The sequence below is a fragment of the Brachyistius frenatus genome, unplaced genomic scaffold, assembly GCF_029030835.1.
Source record: "Brachyistius frenatus isolate BFR_SWC_R1_liver_20210118 unplaced genomic scaffold, ASM2903083v1 Contig_4, whole genome shotgun sequence".
Taxonomy (NCBI): Eukaryota; Metazoa; Chordata; class Actinopteri; family Embiotocidae; genus Brachyistius; species Brachyistius frenatus.
The window spans coordinates 556,096-580,017 of record NW_027210603.1 but is presented as its reverse complement, the minus strand read 5'-3'; the positions used below and the strand labels follow the sequence as shown (position 1 = coordinate 580,017).

At 46.4% G+C, this 23,922-nt stretch overlaps 4 protein-coding genes across 4 annotated transcripts; 3 read left to right on the top strand and 1 right to left on the bottom strand.

The window, feature by feature from the left end:
• On the top strand, nucleotides 1-5,320 carry rft1 (RFT1 homolog). Its single transcript, XM_069715060.1, has 10 exons — nucleotides 1-241; nucleotides 320-405; nucleotides 1,039-1,161; nucleotides 1,236-1,527; nucleotides 1,612-1,746; nucleotides 1,837-2,097; nucleotides 2,186-2,330; nucleotides 2,420-2,525; nucleotides 3,916-4,165; nucleotides 4,250-5,320. The coding sequence occupies exons 1-10, from the start codon at nucleotides 179-181 to the stop codon at nucleotides 4,412-4,414; spliced, it is 1,626 nt and encodes a 541-aa protein (XP_069571161.1). The 5' UTR covers nucleotides 1-178; the 3' UTR covers nucleotides 4,415-5,320.
• Nucleotides 5,321-5,470: 150 nt separating this feature from the next.
• On the top strand, nucleotides 5,471-7,114 carry mustn1a (musculoskeletal, embryonic nuclear protein 1a). Its single transcript, XM_069715047.1, has 3 exons — nucleotides 5,471-6,261; nucleotides 6,335-6,461; nucleotides 6,709-7,114. Exons 1-3 carry the CDS (start codon nucleotides 6,253-6,255, stop codon nucleotides 6,795-6,797), a joined length of 225 nt encoding a protein of 74 aa, XP_069571148.1. The 5' UTR covers nucleotides 5,471-6,252; the 3' UTR covers nucleotides 6,798-7,114.
• Nucleotides 7,115-7,195: 81 nt separating this feature from the next.
• Nucleotides 7,196-11,859, bottom strand: ruvbl1 (RuvB-like AAA ATPase 1). The gene is made up of 11 exons (XM_069707696.1): nucleotides 11,548-11,859; nucleotides 10,544-10,630; nucleotides 10,321-10,453; nucleotides 9,309-9,460; nucleotides 9,033-9,122; nucleotides 8,395-8,544; nucleotides 8,238-8,301; nucleotides 7,954-8,152; nucleotides 7,774-7,876; nucleotides 7,600-7,691; nucleotides 7,196-7,525 (listed from the first exon to the last, which is right to left on the bottom strand). The coding sequence occupies exons 1-11, from the start codon at nucleotides 11,686-11,688 to the stop codon at nucleotides 7,366-7,368; spliced, it is 1,371 nt and encodes a 456-aa protein (XP_069563797.1). The 5' UTR covers nucleotides 11,689-11,859; the 3' UTR covers nucleotides 7,196-7,365.
• A 470-nt stretch (nucleotides 11,860-12,329) lies between these two features.
• Nucleotides 12,330-23,223, top strand: eefsec (eukaryotic elongation factor, selenocysteine-tRNA-specific). Its single transcript, XM_069707685.1, has 7 exons — nucleotides 12,330-12,736; nucleotides 14,595-14,802; nucleotides 15,023-15,119; nucleotides 16,239-16,403; nucleotides 17,407-18,039; nucleotides 19,355-19,511; nucleotides 23,002-23,223. The coding sequence occupies exons 1-7, from the start codon at nucleotides 12,433-12,435 to the stop codon at nucleotides 23,181-23,183; spliced, it is 1,746 nt and encodes a 581-aa protein (XP_069563786.1). The 5' UTR covers nucleotides 12,330-12,432; the 3' UTR covers nucleotides 23,184-23,223.
• The last annotated feature ends 699 nt before the right edge of the window (nucleotides 23,224-23,922 follow it).

Here is a 23,922-nt window from a genome sequence, read left to right as displayed (position 1 = left end):
TACTTTGACTCCCCGGCTTCGAGTCTCGCTGCTGCCCAACTTTGTCAGCATGCATGCGGGCTGTTGTCGGTTTTCAGGCGGGCACGCGGACGGTTTTCGCGGCAGGACCGGAGAATGATTTCTCTCCGTCGACTTCACACCTGACGGAAGTTTGAGGCGAGTCAGAGGGAAGTCCAAAATGAGCTCCCGGGATGTCCTGAAGAACGCGTCCACTTCGGCGTCCTATAATGTGCTGCTGCAGGTAAGTCGAGACACAACGCAGGTGTGCGTGACGCGCTGCTGCACGTGCTCACGTGGTATCTCCTGTTCGTGGTCTCAGGTGATGTTCCGGCTGCTCACCTTCCTCCTCAATGCGTTCACGCTGCGGTTCGTGTCCAAAGAGCTGATCGGGGTGGTCAACGTCAGGTTTGTTTGTTTGTTTGTTTGTTTGTTTGACACATTGTGGGACGAGTCCAAATAAAACATTACATAATGAATACAAACTAAATATCTTCTTTGGGTCTCGGTAAAATGCCAGTTAAATAATTAAAAATAGTTTAATAATTGTGAGCGTCTCCACTAAAACACTTCCTGTTTACAAACAGGGTGGTCGTGTTGTTGTGATGTTGTTCATGAATACAGACACGTTCTTATACTTTAGTGACTTGCTGCTTTATTCTGAACCAGCTGCAGTTGTTTTGTGTTTTTGTCTGATTTACATGTTTAACAGTTTGTTGTTTCCTGCAACTCTCACAAGTGTTTCTCATTTTAGTTACACATTCCTGTATTTGTTTGTCCCATAATAATTTGTTGTGGACGATTGTTTTCTTCTACCTGTTTAATTGATATCTTGTTTGTACTGAAATCTAGATTTGGTTTTGAATATAAAGAATGCTTTGATCCGATTACAACGCTGGTTGTTTCAGACGCATTCAAAATGAATGAATTACTGTTGATCTCCATCTAAATTGTGTCTTATGGTAAAAATATCACGGAGTCGTGTGGAAGTCGTGAAAGATGCCGGATGTCATCAGCTGTTTGTGCGTCTTCGTCCTGCAGGCTCACGCTGCTGTATTCCACGTTGGTGTTTTTATCCAGAGAGGCTTTCCGGAGAGCTTGTCTGAGCGGAGAAACGGGAACGAACCGCAGCTGGAGACAAGTCGTCAACCTGCTGTGGCTGACGTGAGTTCACCGAAGCGTTTTGTGCGTCGCGTGTTTGTCTCCGACGCTCATCGCCCGGCGTCTCCGTCCTTCAGGCTGCCGCTGGGCGTGTTGTGGGCCGTCCTGCTGGTCTGCGTGTGGCTGTGGCTCCTGGAGGTCCCGGACGCCCGGACCGTCCCGTACTACGGGCCCGCCGTGGTGCTGTTCGGCCTGTCGGGGGTGCAGGAGCTCCTCGCCGAGCCCCTCTGGGTTCTGGCTCAGGCTCACATGTTGGTGCGGCTGAAGGTGGTCGCGGAGAGCTTGGCGATGATCGCCAAGTGCAGCGTGACGGTGGTGCTGGTGGTGTTCGCCCGCGGCTGGGGTCTTTACATCTTCTCTGCTGCTCACGTAAGAAACCAGCTCAATTCTTCCGCGTCCTTTCTCTAAATCCGTCCTTCGGCTTGTGCTGATTTGACCCTCGGCTCCTCTCAGATGGTCTACACCGGCTTCCTCGTCTTATGCTACGCCGTCTACTTCATTCGTTTCTTGGGGTCTGAAGAGGCGGAGAAGAAGAGCTTCCCTCTGCGTCGTGTTGGAGATCTGCTGCCCCGCAGAGCCGATGGAGAGGTAGCGATGGTTTCTGTCCTTTAAATCGTAGTGTGAGTCATCAGATGTCCCGTCCTGTCCTGATCTTCCTGGTTGTCGCTGTGTTTGAAGCCGCTGGTCGACCGGACTCTCGCCCGGCTCACGTGGAGCTTCTTCAAGCAGTCCTTCCTGAAGCAGATCCTCACCGAGGGCGAGCGCTACGTCATGACCTTCCTGAACGTCCTGAGCTTCGGGGACCAGGGGGTTTACGACATCGTCAACAACCTGGGCTCCATGGTGGCGCGCTTCATCTTCCTGCCCATCGAGGAAAGCTTCTACATCTTCTTTGGCAAAGTGCTGAAGAGAGGACGCGACGCCAGGAGCCAAAAACAGGTGAGATGAACACCGACGTGTCTCCGTGAGCGGCTCGGAGCGAATCCTGGGTTTCATTTAACCTCTTGTTGTGGGTTTTGTTTTACAGGAAGACGTTTCCATGGCAGCAGAGGTCCTGGAGTGCCTGCTGAAGCTGGTGCTGGTGATCGGGCTGGTTATCAGCGTGTTCGGCTACGCCTACTCTCACCTGGCTCTGGATATCTACGGCGGCTCTCTGCTGAGCAGCGGAGCCGGTATGTGACACCGACATGTGAAACATGACAGCAGATGAAGGCCTTTTCTGTCGCACGTGTTGGTGATGTAATGTTTGTGCTTGTTGAAGGACCCGGTCTGCTGCGGAGCTACAGCTGTTACGTCCTCCTGCTGGCTGTCAACGGTGTGACCGAGTGCTTCGTGTTTGCTGCGATGAGCCAAGAGGAGGTTGACAAGTAAGAACGGAGACAGACACAGTTATCACACAGCACATTACACGTTTATCCAGTTTGACCAGTTTGTTGGACATGAAAAAGAAACAAAATAAATGTCATTCACAATAAAAGCAAACAAAAGAAGAAACGTCGTTCACATTAGAAAACAACAGTCAAATCAAAAGGATAGAAATCATGTTGAACAACTTTCTTATTTCTACCTTATTGACTGGATATAAAAGAGTTCGTAGCTCCAGGTCTGTAAAATGGTTCCGATGCAGAAGTGTCTTCAGCTGCAATACCAGCGAGTGCCACTAGAGGTCGGCTCCAAAAAGCCTCCGGCTCCATAGACTCCCATTCAACTTCTCTCATCAAATCCAAAGTGAATCAAATGTGTCCATCAGTTATCTCGGTGTTGTTAGCTAAAGTCACTCCTTCTTATTAGTTTTCTGGAGGTCCATCTGAAAATAATCCCTCATTCATTAGAAAAGAAGATTCAAAAAGACCTGTTTTTGGGGGGCGTGTCTGTTTGATTGACAGGCCTGTGGTGCAGTCAGGTTACAGCTATGGGTGGGCGGGACGTAGTACCGTGTCTTTGATTGACCAACACAAAAACAAACAGTCATCACAAATCCATCACATAACCGTTCATTATTTTATTCTGAAAGATTATTTTTAGTTTTGAGAAAGTGGCAGAAGGTTTTAACTCATTACTGCATATATATATATATATATATTTCGTAAGAAACTTGCTTTGTATTTGTCCTCATTCATGTTTTTTTTTTTAACATGTAGGTTCCTTTAAAGTTGTGTTCAGTCTCTCGATCCTAACAAGTTATTGTTGATTTATTACTTTGTACATGATGGTTTTGAAATCCACCAGATCCTTAAATGTTAGTTTGATAAAAAAAAAAAAAAAAAGTGCATTTGACGAGACGTAAAACTCTTTTTTGGGGGGAATGAAGACTGGATGAGTGTTTGTTTTGTATTTGTATGGGAGAATGAGGGAACAGTAAAATGTGTAAGGGGAAGTTTGGTTTAGAAAATCTTTGGCTTTGTTCAGTATTTCAAATAATTTGGATGTTTCTGTTGTGGCATGGTTTATGTGTACTTTCCAACTTATTATTATCACAAAAAAAATTAATTTCCAAAACGTATTCAACTTCTACGTCACTTCCTGTTTTAGGTTACTGTTTCGATTCCCAAAGATTATAAGGTTTTTTTGCTTGAATATAAAGTTAGTTTATTTTCGTCAAAGCAATTCTTCATTTTGCTCAATTCTTTTTCCTCTATATTCAAGAGTTTCTCTAGAAGAGTGAAGCAGTGATTAGAATCATCTTTATGATTGACACTTGACAGATATTGTTTATGATTACTGAAGGCTCCTCCGCCGTCTGTGTTTGGTCCTCAGGTATAACCTGGTCATGCTGGCTCTGTCCGTGTCCTTCCTCTTCCTGTCCTACGTGCTGACGTGGTGGGCCGGCGGCGTCGGCTTCATCCTGGCAAACTGCCTGAACATGGGCCTCCGCATCCTCCACAGCCTGCTGTACATCCAGCGGTACTTCCAGTCCAGCGGGTGGAGGCCTCTGAGGGGCCTGCTGCCCTCTCCGCTGCTGCTGCTGGCTCTGGCTGTCAGTGCAGGAGTCACGGCCGTTTCAGAGGTACCGGAGAACCGGGTTCCAGCTCTCAATATTAACTCGGAGATTTAAATCGGTGCCTCTAACTCGACCTCCGTGTGTCCTCAGGCCGTCTTCTGCTGCGCCGGCGGCTGGCTGCGCCGGCTGGTCCACGTCGCCGTGGGAGCAGCGTGTCTGGTCGCCGTGCTCGTAGCCGTCCTCCTCACGGAGACTCGCCTCGTTCAGTTCGTGAGGACGCAGCTGTTGGACCGATACACAAAGAAACACACTTAAATCAGACGGGAGAAAAACACCAGTTCCTGTTGAAGAAGTGAAGTTACTGACGGACAGTTTGACTCTGAGAAGGCAGGAAACAACTTTTATTTTTATAAATACACCGTGTGTGTGTGTGTGTGTGTGTGTGTGTGCGTGTGCATGTGTGTGTGTGCGTGCGTGTGCGTGTTAACATGCCCGTGTCGTACGTACGAGTATGAAGAAACGTCGTGACTGGCTGAAAAACAAAACATGAATGTATTTGAAGAAAACTGTTGAATGTGTTACAGACCTTCGTCACACAAATAAAACAAGGTCAATTCATTCATATTCGTCGTCTTACAGATGATTAAAAGAAAAAGTATGAAATGTTTTGATGTCAAATGACCAAAACCTGACATTTTTCTATTATATTTGAAAAGTTCCAGACGTTTTTAGCATCAACAAATGGTACGAGACAACAAACTTAGAAAAATAGAAATTACATTTATCAAATAAATTATGTCCACTTGCTTCGGCCTTGTATTCTATCTTGTTTATGAGAATACACTTGGATTGGTATTGTGAGAAGCCCACACTTGTCAGAAACTTGATTTTAGACTTGGTTCAGGACTGATTTTAGACTTGGTTCAGGACTGATTTTAAACTTGGTTCAGGACTGATTTTAGACTTGGTTCAGGACTGATTTTAGACTTGGTTTAGGACTGATTTTAGATTTGGTTCAGGACTGATTTTAGACTTGGTTCAGGACTGATTTTAAACTTGGTTCAGGACTGATTTTAGACTTGGATCAGGACTGATTTTAAACTTGGTTCAGGACTGATTTTAGACTTGGTTCAGGACTGATTTTAGATTTGGTTCAGGACTGATTTTAGACTTGGTTCAGGACTGATTTTAAACTTGGTTCAGGACTGATTTTAGACTTGGTTCAGGACTGATTTTAGACTTGGTTCAGGACTGATTTTAGACTTGGTTCAGGACTGATTTTAGACTGGGATCAGGACTGATTTTAGACTTGGTTCAGGACTGATTTTAGACTTGGTTCAGGACTGATTTTAGGACTGATTTTAGACTTGGTTCAGGACTGATTTTAGACTTGGATCAGGACTGATTTTAAACTTGGTATAAACTAGGTTTGGATTTGTAAATGGTGTCTTCACTACATGTACGTCTGGACAGACATGGGTTTAAACTGTGACCTGACTGGATGTTCTAGTTTACTTCATAACAGCGAAGTGGGTTTGAGTTCAGCGATTATGTTCAGACTCTTGTTGTTTGCTGATGTTTCCGCTGCACTAACTGAACTGACTTTAACGTCCCTGAGGGCTGAATAATGATGTAATTATGGAAAATGAGCTGGAAAGGCCGGGAATGGCATTCTTGTACAGCAGGGCAGCGCTTGTTTATTCTCCTCTAAGCCCCGTTTTCACTTAAATATCGAGTCAGCAGGGGTGTCAAGTTTTCCAGAAAGACAGTGACGTACTTATCTTTTAAATATTATCTTTTGAACTTTGGCTCGCTCGTTATCAGAGCCGTGAGGGAGCGGGAGGATCAGTTAAACACACATTTGTCTTCTTCCTGCATTTCCAGGATTTTATTTGACCAACTTTAATGCCACAAGTTGTTGCAGTGATCTCATCGCCTTCACAGGAAACAGCTGAGAGGAGCTGAACATGAGAGAAGGCAGAGGGAAGAAGACGGAGAAGAGGAGGAGGAGTCCGTGAACTCATTACGTCATTTATTAGTGTTAGGAACAGATTTATTGTCCAGCGGGGAATCACTGCAGGGTTGTGTATAGATGAGAGCGTTTGTTGGGCTGAACCAGACGAAGGAAAACTTCTTACAGCTACTCAACCATCATGTCTCAGGTACGTTTAAAGTCTTTGAAAACAGATTCTCCTCACTGTTGAGAAGAATTTAATTCTCTTTGTGTTTTTCCAGCCTGGACAGGAAGACGAACAGATGCAGCGTCCTGAAGTGAGAGAGGAGGACCTGACGGAAACCAAGAACAAGCTGGGTTTGAGCGGGCCGGCGAAGAGCAAGACGGTGGAGGTGATGGAGGAGTGCGGTGAGGACTCAGAAACATGCCGAGACATTTACAGGTGGAAGAGAAAGAAAAACAGCCTTTAAGTTTCTGAGCTAAGATCACATGTTGGCAGTGAGTTTGTGTGCGAGAGGCGTTTCTCATGAGTTTCCACTCCATATACAGAGAGGACAGACGGGTCGATGGGAACTCCCTGTCCTCCCCCTGTCCTCTCCCTCACAGTGATGAAGGAAAACAGCAGCAGTGAAATGTTCTGATTCTTGTTCTTCAGAGAAAAAAGGCAAAGCTGCTCCGTCTGTGTTCAGCCAGGCGAAGTCGGGATCAGAGACGGTTTTCAACAGCCGCCCCGTCAAGAAGTAGAAGGACGCCGCTGCTCCGTGTTCACTCCGTGTTCACTCCGTGTTCACTCCTTTTCCTGCTCTTCTTCAGTCCATTTAAAATCCTGCTTAGTCTTTTTTTAATGGCTTCATAGTCAGTCAAGCGTGTTTTTTTCTGTAATTATCTAGTTATAAACTCACTGAAACATCAGTTAACTAATAAATCCAAATCATTTAAAGTGAGAATATGATACACACAAAAAAAAGTTTTACATAATTAACTTTATCCAAAAAAAATAAATCCTAAAGTGTGCATTGTTGTCAAAACATTTGTTTATCAGTCATTAAAAAGTCTCTTGCAAATTCTTTCTCCTCCATCTTGGATTTATTTTCACAATAATACGTGTTGGTGATGCAGGAAGTAGTAAAAAAACACCAAAACAGTTTTTATAAAAAATTTTATTTCAAAAATGGAACAAATAAAACTTTTAAATTTATGTGAAGTACAACAGAATGAGAGGGGGAGGAGGAGGAGGAGGAGGAGGAGCAATAACGATGGACAAACAAACGCAGCCTGGGACCGAGCGGCCGTCCGAGCTGCAGCCTCACATTTACTTCATGAACTTGTGGTGCTGGTCTTGCAGGATTTTGGCCGAAGACTTGGCGTCGTAGAACAACTCGTTGATCTCCTCCACCTGCTCTCTCTCCACCGTCTCTTTTCCCTGAACGCGGCCCAGCAGGCTGGCGGGCGTCAGCAGCTGCACGGAGTACCTGACAGGAAACAGGAAGTGAACGTCGGGTGGCGACGGAGAGGAAAGTGAAAAGGAGCCGGAGGCGGCCGGTACCTGAGGGTGGTCTTGGTGCCGATCTCCGCCAGGTGCGCGAGAGCCTCCTCGCTGATGCTGATGCCTTCGGTCTGAGCTCGGATCTTGATGATCTACAAACCGCCGACTCGTCAGCGACACAGACGACGACATCGTATAAATCACAAACGGGTACATCCGGCGACTCGGACTCACCTGCTTCATCTCCTGCGGTGTGTACAACATGGTGCGGATTATCATCACTCTGTCCAACAGGTCCAGCGGGATCCCGTGTGGCGAGCTGATGTCCTCCGTCCCCCTGGTGGATGACGAGGAACTGTTAAACCCGCCCGCATTAGAAGACCGTTAAAAAAAAACCACGTGTCCAACTCTCACCTGATCAAACAGTTCCCTCGGTTGGAGGCGAACACCACGATGGGAGCGATGGTGCTCTCCAGTGCTCGGTGCAGGTAGGTGAAGCACTCGATGTCCAGCATGTGGACCTCGTCCACGAACAGCACGCCGGGGACGAGCTCGGCGACGCCCTGGTCGATGTAGCGGTTCACCACCTTGTTGATCTCGGTGCGCAGCTTATCTGGAGGGAGGACACGACAGAGGACAGACGTCACCGCTGGACGTCGGTGGGCGGAGTCAGCTCGGGCGACTTGGGATGTCTCTACCTGTGATTTCTGTCTTCTTGGGCTTCATCAGTTGTCCCATCATGGACAGAATGTCCTGGCCTCCCTGAGATTAAACATGCAATTATTAAAATGTGACATTATAACAATATTAATAATAATACTTCGTCCTCGGTGCTGCCGTGTATCCGTCGCCTACCTGTGGCCGGGCGTTGGCTATGTCCAGGTCGTGCAGCGTGACATCTTGGACGATCTCTTTCTTCTTGTGGACGTCCCCTTTGGGCAGCGGGACGTACTCCTCCGCCTCGAGGTCGAACTCTGTCGCGAAGGTGTCGCAGCGACCTTGTCTCTGCAAAGACACAAACAACGAACGGTAAATAAAAACGAGCTTTGAGCAGAAAAACGAACGTCTCGCTCGGCTCCGCTGGAGCAGAAAGCTGAGCAGGTGTTTGATTGAAGCCGGAGCCAAAAGATCAAAGATCAAAGAGTCCGAGAGGGAAAGTCATCAGATCGCTGTCAACAGCAACGAATGTGTCACCCGGCCCTCCGAGCGGAGCCGACCCGACCCGACCCGCGGCCCACCCCCGCCCCCCCAGCCCACCTGCGCCGATTAAAGGAACCGTCATCGCAGCCTGTCAACGAGGCCACGAGCCCCGCTGCTGGAAGAGGGGCATTGTGGGAGATGGGAGCGATAGAGGGAGCGTGAAGAGAAGCAGGAATGAGAGAGAGTTCAGATGAAAGGACGCCACCATGAAGGAGGACGGACGCTCAGCGGCGGTCCAAACAAGAACTTTAAACACCATCTGGGTAATTAAAGTCTTCAGAAACACGTCTCACCTTGACGGCGCCGCTGTTCGCTTCGATATAGATGACGTCTCCCACCTCCACGCGCTCCTTCTGAAGACTCTCGTAAATACTGGGATCCAGCTGAGGAGACACCACGGCGTTTTATTAATAGTAAACAAAACAGTTTGTCAGAATACACACGAGGTGGTTTTCATTTGGAGACTCCATCAGAGATGGACGACATCTCGTCGCACCTTAAGAAGTCGTTTCTGGGTGAATTAACTTTATAACCAACAACAGAAGTGTCTCTGAAACAGACTCTCTGACCTTCAGCTGCTTCGTGCCTTTTCCCGTCTTCAGGCCGATGATGACGTGGCTGATGGTTTTCCCGTAGCCCCCCATCGGGTTCTCCGTCTCACAGGGGGTCAGCTCCGTCACCTCCCCCTCATACACCTCCTTCGTCTCTTTGATGCGCAGTCCTGAATGTGGGCGGCAGTATGGACACACACACACACACACACACACACACACACACACACACACACACACACACACACACACACACACACACACACACACACACACACACACACACACAATGATGACTGAGAGCTCAATCGGGTCTTTATATTCCTGTTTCAGCTCAGCCGCCACATCCTTCAAACTAACTGAATGATGGATTTTATTATGGGATGTGGTGTGTGTGTGTGTGTGTGTGTGTGTGTGTGTGTCCTTCACTACGAGCAGCACACAGGTGCCTGATCCTTCGTGCTGAGGGTCACAGAGACCTGCTCAGACTGTCCGTCACATGGTCGTTATTGACACGGTGATGACAACCCTCAGATGACACCCCTCCTCCCACCCCTCCCCACACACACACACCCCTCCCTCCCCCCAGATCCTGTTGAAGGGGTGGAGCGAATGTGCTGATGACTACCTGAGCTCCACTTCCTCCTCCTTCCTTTCAGCTCGTGAGTACCGTGTGAGTCGGACAACGAGCCGTTCACTAAGACACCGTCGACAACATTATGTCCTTTTACAACAAAATAAGAAAAGTCTGAGAAAGTTGGTTTTCCACTGCATCTCACGAGCTGTTTAAAGCTCAGATCAACTCGCCCCTACCAGCATCAGGGCTGTAAAAGAAGCCTGAAGGCTGCCGGGCATTAAGGACTAAATATATAAATATCAATTCACTTGAGTATTGCGATAATATGTTTTGTGATACCGTATCAATTCTCAAAAACACGGAATTACGTTTTATGAGTTTACGTTGTGTTTGAATTGTTGGGAGATATGAATTTAAATATGCGCTGTGATTAAATATATCTGAGACGCTCACCGATGGCCCTCCTGAAATTCTCCATCAGCACTTCTGTTTTTTTGATCTCGGACGAGTAGACCTCGCTGCCGACCATCGGGCAGAACGGCACCTTGTTTCCCAGCTCCTGAGCGACAGCCAAGGCGAGGGCGGTCTGAAGGTCGGGGAGAGGAAACGACGACACTGACGATCTGCTGCAGCAACAGAGGCCACGTTAAAGTAAGCTTCACGACTGAACTCTTACCTTTCCTGTTCCAGGTGGACCTGCCAGTAAAACCGCTCTTCCTGACATCTTCTTGGAGCGGATCAGCTCAACGATGATGCCACACGCCTGGAGAGGGAGAAGTTACACTGTTATGAAGTTCAAAGGTAAAATGTCAACACGAGGGAGGAGTTAGTGTGTTGGACGACTTTTTAATGTGACAACGCCATTTATATTTCAATTTAAATCAGAGCCAACGAAGCTTTTTCTTTTCTTTTTTTATCAGGTTTATATTTTCACTTCTGGAAATCAAACCGTGCCAGTAGCTCCTGCAGAGCTCCCCAAAACATGTTTCAACCGCGGGCCTCTTTGATAATGTGTCATTACATTGCATGCACATTTCAAAATCAATTCCCTTTTGTTTAAAATATTTAGCAGTTTTTAAAAGGGTGCACCTACAACTTTAGACAGCAAAGTTGATGCTGGTTAGAGGCTGGTCCTGAGTCACCCTCATTAAAAAATGAATTATGGGTAACAATGATTTAAACTACTGATTAATGTCTTGATTACTTTCTTAATCAGTTCATCTTTAAAAAAGAAGTCTTTAACAGTTTGTCCAAGTGCAGCCTGAAATGTCTTGTTTTATCCACAACCAGATGTTCAGTTTATTATCGCGGAGGAAATGATTCAAAACGATGAATCAGTTATCAGAATAGGTGCCGATTGATATACTGTCGATCAATTTATCGATTAACAGTTGCAGCTCCAGAGATGAAATATTTTTTTTTGTTTGGGATGTTTTATCCTAATTAATTCTACGTCTTTAGTTTCCGTCGAGAAAGTACAATATCTTCATATTTGAATAAGTTCAGTCTGGTGAACTTTCCCTGAAACAGCGAGCCGCGGTGCTAACGGAGTTAGCTTTAGAGTTAGCTCTCCACAATGAGCCAAACCCTCCTCGGACGAAAACCTCCAGCTTTGATTCATTCCTCGAAACAAAACAAAAACACTAAAACGACACGTGTGCCGTGGCCCGTGAACATCACCTCTCTGGCAGCTTCCTGGCCGACCAGTCCGCATGCCGACTGCTTGGCGTTCCCGGCCTCGTCCAGCCCGAGTCCCTTAACATGACTGTGAGAAGCGATCCTCTGGGTTTTCGTGGTGCTTTTTACCTCCTCGATTTTCATAGCTGTACTTTATATATATATATATATATATATATATGTGTGTATATATATGTGATATAAAGACTTGCAAGACGCGCTAGAGACCAACACTGAACCTCTGATCTGTGTCCTTACCGCCTCAACCGGCGCCGAAACTCAAAACACAAGAAAATCGGTTTCCATGTGGGTTACTAGGGAACATAAGCGGAAGTGATACCCATAAGCACCGCCCATTTTGGACTACCCAGTAAATGCCATTGGGTCTTGTCAAAGCATATCAAACATTCATTGGCTGAAGTTGTGTCAATCATACAAACCGCCTTTCTGAGCTTCCAGTTGTGTTTCAGTAATTCTGTCGTAGTAGAAACAGCTAGAAACGTGTTAATGTGCGTAAAAAGCGTGAGATAAACGCAGTGCAAAAAATAAAAAGGTTTTCCATTGATAATTTACAGCTATGTTGTAATTAAAGCGCCATAATGGAGGACAGGTTTCAGTCTTTTTAATTTTTGTTAGCTGCTAAAACGTTCCGCATGAAGCACGTTGCCCAGCGGATGTTGCCCAGCGGACACCGAGGAAGACGTTCACCTCAACTATCGTCATGCAAAGTCCACTTTAGAGCAAACTGCGCTTCTCTAACTCAGAAACTAGTTTGTTGCCTGAAGAATTTCGGTTTTACCGTCAGCGACGGGAAAGTTTGACTGAGTCTGCCGAGTTCAAGGTCCAGCTCAGAGTAAAGTAAAAACATTGAACAAAACAGTTGACAAAATGTCGGAGTCTGCTGACAGCCGAACTAAAACGTTCAACTTTAACGTCGGGGTCCTCGGACACGTCGACAGCGGGAAGACGTCGCTGGCCCGGGCGCTGAGCAGCACCGCGTCCACGGCCGCCTTCGACAAGAACCCGCAGTCCCGGGAGAGAGGCATCACGCTGGACCTGGGCTTCTCCTCCTTCACGGTGGACCTCCCGGACCACCTGCGGGCCGGCGGAGTGGAGCAGCCGTACGACAGCCTCCAGTTCACCCTGGTGGATTGCCCCGGACACGCCTCTCTGATCCGGACCATCATCGGAGGCGAGTTCAGACACACCATCCCCAGAATACACCGTCCATAACGAGGCTTATATGAGGCAAAGAAGACAGTAGTGATTCATACCTTTACCACACCAATTCATTTCACCGGTTTACCGGTTGGTTGTAGTGCTAAGCGCTTTATATCTCTGTCTAAAGCTTTATAAATAACATTATTTCTGTATAGCTGTTGCTATAGGGCCCCCACCATCCTACTGTCTGTTCAGATATCTCAGCTGTTTTATTGCAGGGCTCTTGTCTAGACTGCCATTTGTTTTTGCCAGATACACCTGATAATGCACTGGATAAAAAACCAAAACCTCCTTAACTGGCCGCCTCATACCATTAACAGCAGCTCTAGTCTGTTCTGTGTCTCAGTGTTTGTCTCTTTCAAATCAATGACCAAAGTCAGATGGGGGTTATTTCATCAGTGTTCAACCCAAATCCCCATTAATGACGGTTCAGATAAGACCTGGGTTCAACTTCACATGTCACAAACCGAAGGAGCTTATGAAGTGATGGAGCTGCCGTGTGGAGGGTTTAGTAGAGATAGAGACCGTGACGATATATATACATCTGCAAATAGAGACTGATTGCAAAGGTGTCTCAGCCACTTTAAGGCATTAACAGTTGTTTTTTTCTTGGAAAAACCCCCCCGTCTAAATGTGTAATTTAATAACCAGGGATGAGTTTTGCAGAGTTTAACTGAATAGAGACTTTAAAATATTCACAACTGTATAAAACAAACATTCACTACATAAATCTGATTGACACATGTGATCAATTAGTGTGAAACAACCCATGTGGTCTTTACATGGTTTCCAGGCAGCATCATCTAAATTTAAAATAGCTATAAACTAGAAATTAATTAAACTCTGTCAAGATATCATCTGACTTTTAATCTGAGGGTGTTTCTAGCTGCTTTATGGAGGTTGCAGAGACAAAGAAATAATAATTTAGCCTGACATCAGTTCAAGTTTTATCTCTGAACAAGTAAATTTGACTTAAAAGCCGCAAAACAAAAACTGCGTAATGCTTAAATTATAACAAACACTGATACTGCTCGATGTTGGTGTATATTATGAAATATTAAAAGAGAATATACTGCAAGTATTATTGTCTTAACTGTCTTAATGCTGCAGTAACAGCCAGTCCAACTCTTTTATCAAAACATCCTCACTGTGATTGAACTCACATTGGATTTATCCAGTAGGGGGCGCCGTCTCTCTGCAAAAAAAAGCCTTGTTGGGGGCAACATGTTGTCTTGGAAGTTTTAGGAAAACAACTGATGTGGTGCTGCAGTCCAGAATGAAATCATAATAACCAGGACTATCTGGAACAGCTGCTTTCTAAACACAAGCTTAATACAAACAGATGTGGTTGTTCCCGAAAGCTTCTGTGTCGTGTCACCAACACGGCAAATTAAACCTGTGAGGGACCGGTGGTGGCACATGATGTAGATTAAAGGGAGGAAGAGGAGAAGTGTGTGGATCGGGGGCGCGTATCAAACTTCCCCTCCGGTCCCAAGTGGGGCGAGCACAGGAAAGAGAGGGAGCCAACACGAAGGAGAGAGAAGAGGCGAGCACAGGAAAGAGAGACTGCCAAAGTCAGGAAAAGGAAAAGACAACCAAGTGAGCTGCGGCTCCGGTTTCAACCCTGCAGCCTTTTTACTGCGTCGGTGCACCCTTCCTTAATTCCTCCTCTTGTTCTGCTGTTATTTTGGGACGTATTGTTGTCGGCTTCGAACTCTCCACTCTTGATTGTTTTTGTTTTTTTATACATCTTCTCATAGATAAACATCCTTTTTAAATAAAACAGAAATGTTTCAGCTGCTTCTCTTCCCCCTCCGCGGTGCGTCCAGGCGCCCAGATCATCGATCTGATGATGCTGGTGGTGGACGTGGTGAAGGGGGTGCAGACTCAGACCGCAGAGTGTCTGCTGATCGGAGAGCTCACCTGCCAGCGCATGGTCGTCGTCCTGAATAAGATCGACCTGCTGCCGCCCAACAAGAGACAAAGTGCCATCGAGAAAATGACCAAGAGACTCCACAAAACACTGGAGAGCACCAGGTCTGCAGTTCTTACTAATAATTAGATTAATAAGTGACTTCGTACCTCCAGTAGCTCAAGTTTACGTCTCTTGTCCACCTCCCTCCTTTCTGTCTCCATCTCTGTATTCAGTAATCAGCCTCAGCTTTTTTTCATTTTAAAGTTTTTTAGTTGAGGTGACTTAAATCAACACTTCAACAACAAAGCATGAAGTCGTTCTGACTGTTTTTCTGGTGCTCAGATTTAAGGAATGTCCCGTGATTGCTGTGGCAGCGAAGCCTGGGGGTCCGGAGGCCCCTGACACGGAGGAGCCACAGGGGGCGCCGCAGTTAATCCAGGTAAAGTCCCCCACTATTGTTCCTAATGAAGCTCAAAACACTGCAGAAGTTTTCATTTATGAACGAGTGCAGAGTCAGTTGATATTGTTCATATAGTGGTAAAATATGAAGGAAGGGATTTCTTATATTTGATTTATCTTCTGACGTGTAATGATTCAAATTAGTTTTTAAAGAAATTGAAGCAAATGTAAGTAAATATTGTGAACTCTTGTCTGCACCATGACTGTGTTACCATTATTAATATTAACCGGACCAGGAGAAAACTAATTATATAGCTGGACTGTGTATGAGATGCGCAAGCGCTTGTGATTTGAAATAAGGGCTCTGTATTTGAAATTTTATTTGATGTTTTTCTGCAACAGAAGCTCCGTTAAAAGTATTACAGCATAAAGTCACCTTTTTAAACAAAACTCACTTCATTAACAAAAATTAACTTGCTATTTTTGCTAATTCCTGCAATTTTACCACAAAAACTCCCCAAATTACATCTGAAGTTTTGAGAAAATCCACCGCAAAATCAAACATCTTTGATCCCAACAAATCACAAAAAAAACTGAGTGAGATCCCGGAGGGACCGCTAACCTCTAATTCCAACTCGAACCTCAACACTCCCACAATATGACAAGCCAATCACAGGCAGAGCGTCCTTCCCATCAGTCATGTGACCTCATCGCTCAGCTGTTTTTATAGGGCTGGAATCACTGTTGGGGTCCAGACAAAAAAGAGCATAAAAGTTTCTTACATAACAAACATGAATATATTTTTTTAGGATCCCTTTGAATTTATTTTGTAGATAACTGTGACCAACATATTAAGTGTGTTATTGTCAGCGCTGTCTGATGTGTGTAATAGACACATAAATTAAATCACAAGGTCACGACATCGTCCGACATTTTCTATTTATATATTTACTGCTCTGAGATGATATTGGGTTTAGTGGTCAAACTCAGCTCTAACGACAGAGAGGGTGTTTATGAAGACTAGATATGGATCAAATTCATGCTTGAATGCATTATTGTGTGCTTTAAGAGCCACACAGGAGCCCTTATAATGTCATGACAGAACTTACTGTGTCTTTTTAACATAGAGAATATTTGTGTCTTAATTTTCTCCGCTCAGCTGTTGAAGACACAGACGTACCTCCCTCGGAGGGACCCCGGAGGAAACCTCCTGATGGCCGTGGACCACTGCTTCTCCATCCGCGGCCAGGGAACCGTCATGACCGGCACCATCCTGCAGGGGTCGCTGGCCGTTAACGACACGGTGGAGATCCCAGCGCTGAAGGTTCGTTCCAGGGAGAGAACGTGGGCACGAATTCATGAATCTCTTGATATTTTACATGCGAGTCTCATTGATGGAAACGTGCCGTGCGGAAGTTCAGGAGTTGAGCTGGCTGTGGGCAGACGGAGGGACGGATGGACGGCCGGGCTCAGAGGATGTGTCCGTTTAGTGCGAGGGGAGGACGGAGGGGGAGGACAGGGGGGGGGGGGGGTCTAGTAATTTAGACCAGATGCAAAACTTTCAGCCGGCTCTGCAGGTCTGTGTGAAGTTGTCATGGTTACCTCTTGGTGGCAGCAAACGGCTGAACTGACGGTCTCTTGTTCCAGACCTGAGACAGACGAGGAAAACAAGTGGAGCCAGCCGGGCCACATGCAGCAGATAGTCGGTCAGATGGATGATAGGCGACAACTGTCATGATGCGTAGTTTAAGAAAACAAAACAATCTGGGTTTATCAGCGTTTACATCATTTTAATCTGTTTTCAACCTCTTCATTTACCTTTTTCTAAACAAATAAAATCATCACCTGTCTTTGTAATGGGCAAAAGCTGTATTTTGAAATATATCTGCGATATCTTACAAAGAGAGACGCAGCCTAAAATGCATGTTTTGTAAACAAAAAAACATTTGTAGTGTATTTAAAATATGTTATAAATATCCCTGTACTGTGGAGATAATAATTGATATTTATTTTGTATTTAGTCGTTTGCTGTCGTCCGTGTTTATTTTCCAGATTTTAATTGTAATATCCAACTTGGACCTGAAGAAATGATTGAAAAGTTCTTTAATTTATTTCAGTTTCATTTCTACGGAGTTTCCTCACAACACAAGTCATCTCATAGTAAAGTCCTTACGACATAATAACAGTATAAAAATGTGTAATAATGTACTTTTCCTTGTTTCTAAATTGTTTATCTTTCAGCCTGTTAATGTGTTCTGTTAGAAATCGGTGTTGTTTGTGTATAAATGTGTTGTTAACTGTGTTATTTATTGTATTTGCGTCATCAGGTGACCAAGAAGATAAAGTCGGTGCAGATGTTCCGGAGGCCGGTGTCCGGGGCCCTGCAGGGGGACCGTGTCGGCGTGTGCGTGACCCAGTTCGACCCCAAACTGTTGGAGCGAGGTGTGGTGTGCACGCCGGGCTCCCTGCGCACCCTCTTCGCCGCCGTCATCTCCGTGAGGAAGATCGGATACTTCAAGGGCTCCCTCGCCACCCGCGCCAAGTTCCACATCACGGTGGGCCACGAGACCGTCATGGCGCGGGTGACCTTCTTCGGCCTGCCGCCGGCGGGAGCCTCGGAGAACGACGCTCCTCCGGCGGAGTCCCGCTCGCTGGAGACGCCTTTCACCTTCGACAGGGAGTACTTCCACCAGGAGGAGTACGTGGCCGGCCGGGGAGACGGGACCTCGGGGCCCGACCCGGAGCAGTGGGCCTTACTGGAGTTTGAGCGGCCGGTCACGTGTCCCTCGCTCTGTCTGGTGATTGGCTCCAAGCTGGACACGGACATCCACGCCAACGCGTGTCGCCTGGCCTTCCAGGGCCGCCTGCTCCACGGGTTTGAAGATAAAAGCTACGCTGAGAGCAGCCTGCCTCGTCTGCGCATCTACAAGACCAAACAGAAGGAGGGACAGGTGGAGCGGGTGAGTCCGACTCGCTCCGGTTCTGGACCTGCCCGGGCCGCTCTGTCCTCTCCCTCACCTTGTTCTCTGGGGATGCTTGTCATTGCTGGTGGCGGTGGAGCGTGCCTCTCAGACAGAGCCCCTATTGTATATTCACAAACACACACGTACACACAAACAAGCGTGCATGCACAGCGCTGGGTGAGCGGCGGCATGGCTGGGTACGCATGCCTTAGCATGTGCTGCGGCGCAGGCATGCGTGGGTGGCCGTCTGACGCCACCCGGCCCGTCTAGCTGTCAGAGGCTGGCGCTGTTTGGACACACCTGAGTGCCACAAGAATACCCACATGACTCTCCTCCCGCCTCTCTCAGCATCTTCCTCTTCCTCCCTCTTGTGATTGCTGCTGCGCTCTGTCCTAAATCTTATCTGCTGTTTTCTAATTGACTTCCCTGTGGATTTGACAGCTCTTTAAGAAGTTCTTCAGCGTGTGCCCTCTGGCAGCGCTGATGATGATGATTCTTGTCTCTCTGTGTGGTTACAGTTCAGTTTCACACCCTCCTGGCAGGGTCAGACGGAGGTCAGGGGTCGGGTGTGTGCACCGGTTTCCTGCTGCAGCACCTCAGGCTGTCGACAGCTCCCCTCCCTGACTCCGCGTGGAGCGCCGTGTGTGTGCGCTCGAGGTCAGACGGTGGTCACGTGACGTTACATTCGTCGCCCGTCCGTCTCCGAGAACGATGTTTCGAGACCAAAGAATTCCCGTTTGTAGAAGAACACATTTCTGGCATTGTTGAGATATGACGGCCTCGTTCAGTCACAATTCATACGGTCTGTCGGACGTGCCCAGGAACTCCGTTTTTTTGGGGGGTATTTTTTTATTTTTTTATCAGCACATCAGTCACGCTGGAGGGCCACCAGGGTCAAACGTTCAAGAATGAAAGAGGGAGAGGGAGAGGAGCTGGTGACGAGGGCGAGTCGGAGACAGAGCGGTGCCCTCCTCTTATCAGATTAGTAGCGGGTTAGATCAGGTTAGCGTTGGATGATAAGCAAGAAATACAAACAAATATACCATAAAATATGCAGGACGATGCAACGGAGTGGGGAGACATTCAGGCGGCGAGCCTGGAACAACGGAGCACAAAAGACCAGCTCTTCTTCTCCAGAGTGAAATCCTGGGGGAGAGCTCCGAGTCATCCGCACCTTCTACGCTCGTAATCAGATCACACGCTCGCCTGCTCGTCAGAAAGCACCGCTCATGAAGTTGGTGGCGTTTTGTGCTTTTCTTGTGTCGTCCATCGCAGCTCATGAAGCTCCTTCCTTCTTCCTCCCGTTGCCCAGGTAACCGATGATTACAGCGTGATCGGCCGCAGCCTCTTCAAGAAGGAGACCAACCTGCAGCTCTTCGTGGGGTTAAAGGTCACGCTGTCGACGGGCGAGACCGGCGTCATCGAGGGCGGGTTCGGTCAGAGCGGGAAGTTCAAGATCCGCATACAAGGTGAGAATTTACTGATCTGAAGTTTCTTTCAGAGATCCTTCACCTCAGTATCAAAACTACCGAGACCGTAAACGCCCGGCGCTCTGTGACGACCTCAACCTGCAACCGGGTTTTATTTTTTAGTTCATTTAGATATTTTTTTACGCGCCGCTCCTGGTAAGAAAGTAAGCACAGAAACAAGTTCACCACAAGATAAAAATACAACAAAAATCAAATACTTTGACAAAAAGACCTGTTGGGTCAATGCAGATAATTCAGTTCAATTCAATTCCTTTTTATCATATAGTGCCAAATCAAAAATTCACTTGTAAAAAGCAAAACCAAAACACTCCTATATAAATAATATAATGATCCACAATGGTTCAGTTCAGTAGACAACAGCGGATGAAGTCGTGGTCTCCGCTGAGGAAACTGAATCTCAGGTTATACTTTAGCAGTGCGAGTTGGACATAAATTTATTGTGGTGTTATTTGGACCTGAGCTGAAGAGAACCCCCCCCCTTTGAGTCTTTGGGGCTCGGCCGACAGTTTTCAGGATGTGGTCAGAGCGGCGGGCTCCACATTCCCAGGATTCCTCCGGGATCGCCTGAGTTCCGGGGGAAGTCTGATCGCTGTTTATTTTACCTTCTGTTGCTCAAAAGCCACGACTCGGCACCGGGAGGGACGAGAAAACACAAACATTTAGAAAGAGAACCTCACCTACATCCTCTCGGCTGCTTCACTCATATTCTGACACACATCCTCAGGCGCGAGTGTCGTGATCGCTCACCGGGGATCCAGGCGGACATCTTTAGTCTAAAAGGTTTCTTTATGGCACTTTGTACATGAGGTTGTTTTATTCTGACTGGATATAAAAACTGAAGGTGCTTCATAACATCTATTTTCACATATGATGAGTAATACAGGACTTGTGTTGGTATAAAGTTGTCATGCTTTTTTAATGGTGTTATTTCACGTTTCCTCTTTCTGTTCTTCAACACGTCAGTAGAGACGTCTTTTCTCCTCGCTGCTTAGGAAGGCAAACGTGCAGGAAAATGTAGATTTGAGGAGCTTTAAATACAAAATGAACACTTCAAAGACTGGCTGATAAAAAAGTAAAGTTTGTAAAACTAATGTAGAACTATTAAATACGGGAGAGAGGCATGCTGGCTTCGTATCGTTCACATTTATACGAATATTTTCCGTTGCAGGTTTTTTGCAGAAGGCTCGGCGTGTTTCTACGAGCACTCGTCCACCTGTGTGTCATCAGAAGTGTTCAGCAGCTTTAAGCAGCCAAACGTTTTGTACTTGTCAATTGATGGGAATAAAATAATGTGTTTTTCTCTTCATTAGAGGCCGCTGAGTTTCAGTGGAGATTTTTAGTCAGCGGAAGTCAGAGTTTGATTTTGAACCCTCTGATGTTCGTTGCACGGAGACACGGAGGCTTTTCAGTAATATGTTGTTGTTACTGAATATATGAAGGCAAGCGGTTGGTTTTACGTTGACATTTAAAACTAGTAACAGTTGTTTTTATAGCAGTTGTACGATATAAAGTATGTTTCAGTGTTTCGTCGTATAAACAATGATACCGAGGTTGCAGAAACATCCTGATATTTATTATAGGACCACACTTCATACCTCTTGTTCCCACTTGTGATTTTTCACTTCAATCAGTCATGGTTTTTTTTGCTGGTATTTTAAAGACACACACATAAAATGATATAAAAGAATGAATGTTTTCATTCATTCATGGGAAATGTTGTTCCTTTCCTTTTTCTGTTGTTCATGTCAGCTGCTCATTATTTCCAGAGCTGCAATGATTGTTTTTATTATCTTTTAATCTGACGAGTGTTTTGTCAATTATCAATTTTTTTGTCTGAAATATGAAAAAGGACAAATACCAATTTTCTCAAATGTATTTTATCAGAAAAAAGGCTGTAAACTTTTACAGAGATGGTTGAACAAGAGTCAGCTGTCACACTGACCTTCTGATGAAATATTACTGATCATTTCTACCAGTGTCACACACACACACACACACACACACACACACACACACACACACACACACACACACACACACACACACACACACACACACACACACACACACACACACACACACACACACACACACACACACACACACTCTCTCTGTCATCATTATGTGCCACCACACATCTACTGTGAGTCTGTAGCTTTTTAATGAGCTCTAAAGATCTATGAAGTCTCTGACTTCGTCATTAGTCCATTAATACTGAATTAATTCACAGAAACAGTAAGAAAACCAAACGCTCCGTCCATCCACGTCCTGTTTTATTCATATTTGGAGTCGCTGGGTGTTAATCTCAGATCCTCTCTGATAAACATTGTCTGACTAGTTCAGGCCACAAATATAACCCCTAAAGCTTCACATGTACTTTACTCGATTTTACCCTTTAAGTGTAGATTTTTATCACAGAAAAATACCAAGAAATGCGTTTGTGGCCAAACATTTTAAAACAGCCGTCCTCGTGCGGCTCTTGAGGTCAAATCGTTTGCGATGGTGTGTGTGAGCGTGTTTCGTGGCGGTAAACGGACGTTTTCAGCTGATCTCAGATAACGGAGAGAAATTTCTGGCTGCGCTGCAACCATAACAACCCTCACACTGGCATAACGATAACAAGAAGAATGCTGGCGCCGCCGTACGTGAGGTCAGACAGCCAGCGAGCAAAGCAGCAAACTGCTCTCGGCTTCATGTGCGCACGACGACCAGCGAAGTTCTGCCCTCGAGTCACGCTTAAAGGAAGACAAGAAGTTGTAATGTGATGGAGGGGAAGAACTCAGCATTCAGCTTAGATTGTCTGAGACAGAGGGGACAGAGGGGACAGAGGGGACGTCCAAACAGATACACAGACGCAGCAGCTGAGACCTGCTTTCCTGACGTTTCTTGAGGAGGATGAAGTTGATCCGAGGTCAACACACTGAACAAGGAGGAACACTGAATAAGGAGGAACACTGAACAGGGAGGAACACTGAATAAGGAGGAACACTGAACAGGGAGGAACACTGAACAGGGAGGAACACTGAATAAGGAGGAACACTGAACAGGGAGGAACACTGAACAGGGAGGAACACTGAATAAGGAGGAACACTGAATAAGGAGGAACACTGAACAGGGAACAGGAAACACTGAATAAGGAGGAACACTGAACAGGGAGGAACACTGAACAGGGAGGAACACTGAATAAGGAGGAACACTGAATAAGGAGGAACACTGAACAGGGAGGAACACTGAATAAGGAGGAACACTGAATAAGGAGGAACACTGAATAAGGAGGAACACTGAACAGGGAGGAACACTGAACAGGGAGGAACACTGAACAGGGAGGAACAGATCCATCAGGCATCAGATTCACCTCCTCTGAGTGTAGGACAACATACAGGGACATTCAGATTAATACACATCTGTAGGAAGCGTCCTGATTGTTGTTTTTGTTTTTAACTCTCCGGCCTGTTGATCTTTCCTTCAGAGGGTCTCCGCCCAGAAACCAAGCAGTTGTTGTCCTCCACCTCCAAGAAGAAAGGGAAGAGCGGCAGCAAAGCGGCACCGGCAGGCGAAGAGGAGCCCAAAGCCGAGTCTCAGCCCGTCGGCATCCATCTGCATTTCAAGCGCTACGTCTTTGATCCCCATAAAAAGATGGTCCAGTCGTGACCTCTGCTGCAGGCTGACGCCGTGCTGCGGCGGGACAGCGGCTCCCAGCCGGTGCTCTGGGCCCACGCTGACTCTCATGGCCAGTCGGCTGAAATGCAATGATTGAGGAATGCATGTGAACCAGTTGATTGTTTTATCTCCCTGCGAGGAGCTGCTGGATGTAATCCTGTTCACTCCATCACACGGGGGTGTGGTGGGGTGGGGGAGGAAGGGGGGGAGGGTTCTGTCTTTAAAGAAATCAGTACGTTTGTTCTTTGCTGATTTGAGTCTGAATCAACTCCTCTGAGGAGTCGGTGTGTTTCTGATTCAACTGAAGCATAAACACATTACAGAACCACCGACGTCCTCTCAGCTGTCTGAACTCTGTTCTCACGTTCTGTTCAGCTTTGGAAAATTTCAGTATCTTTTCTTTACAGCATCATTAAATCCTGATGTTTTCAGGAAGACAAATAAAGCCGACTCCTGCTCCGTCACTGAGCGCACGTTTGCATTTTTGTGGCCTCAAACTTCTCCTGACTGCAGATGATTTGTGTCTCTATCAGCCACTGATGGAGTATTTGTGTACAGGCGTGTCCGTCCTGTCACGGCCGTGTTGTGGGCGGAGCCCTCAGCATGTGGGCGGAGCCCTCAATGTGGGCGGAACCCTCAGCATGTGGCTGGTGATGTCAGCAAACTGTCCCTGTGAACCAGCGACTCTATCTGAGCAGGAATCTGTGGAAATTGGAGAGGGAGGAGGAGG

Excerpts from the sequence above, each read along its gene's own strand:
- rft1 (XM_069715060.1), top strand. The coding sequence starts at position 179 with ATGAGCTCCCGGGATGTCCTGAAGAACGCGTCCACTTCGGCGTCCTAT. Across the intron at positions 1,747-1,836 it reads CCCGCAGAGCCGATGGAGAG|CCGCTGGTCGACCGGACTCT; the intron begins GTAGCGATGGTT and ends CTGTGTTTGAAG. Across the intron at positions 2,331-2,419 it reads TCTGCTGAGCAGCGGAGCCG|GACCCGGTCTGCTGCGGAGC; the intron begins GTATGTGACACC and ends TGCTTGTTGAAG.
- mustn1a (XM_069715047.1), top strand. Across the intron at positions 6,462-6,708 it reads GGAGGTGATGGAGGAGTGCG|AGAAAAAAGGCAAAGCTGCT; the intron begins GTGAGGACTCAG and ends CTTGTTCTTCAG.
- ruvbl1 (XM_069707696.1), bottom strand. The coding sequence starts at position 11,688 with ATGAAAATCGAGGAGGTAAAAAGCACCACGAAAACCCAGAGGATCGCT. Across the intron at positions 10,631-11,547 it reads GCCAGGAAGCTGCCAGAGAG|GCGTGTGGCATCATCGTTGA; the intron begins GTGATGTTCACG and ends CTCCCTCTCCAG. Across the intron at positions 10,454-10,543 it reads GTCCACCTGGAACAGGAAAG|ACCGCCCTCGCCTTGGCTGT; the intron begins GTAAGAGTTCAG and ends CCCGACCTTCAG.
- eefsec (XM_069707685.1), top strand. The coding sequence starts at position 12,433 with ATGTCGGAGTCTGCTGACAGCCGAACTAAAACGTTCAACTTTAACGTC. Across the intron at positions 14,803-15,022 it reads AAAACACTGGAGAGCACCAG|ATTTAAGGAATGTCCCGTGA; the intron begins GTCTGCAGTTCT and ends TCTGGTGCTCAG. Across the intron at positions 15,120-16,238 it reads GGGCGCCGCAGTTAATCCAG|CTGTTGAAGACACAGACGTA; the intron begins GTAAAGTCCCCC and ends TTCTCCGCTCAG.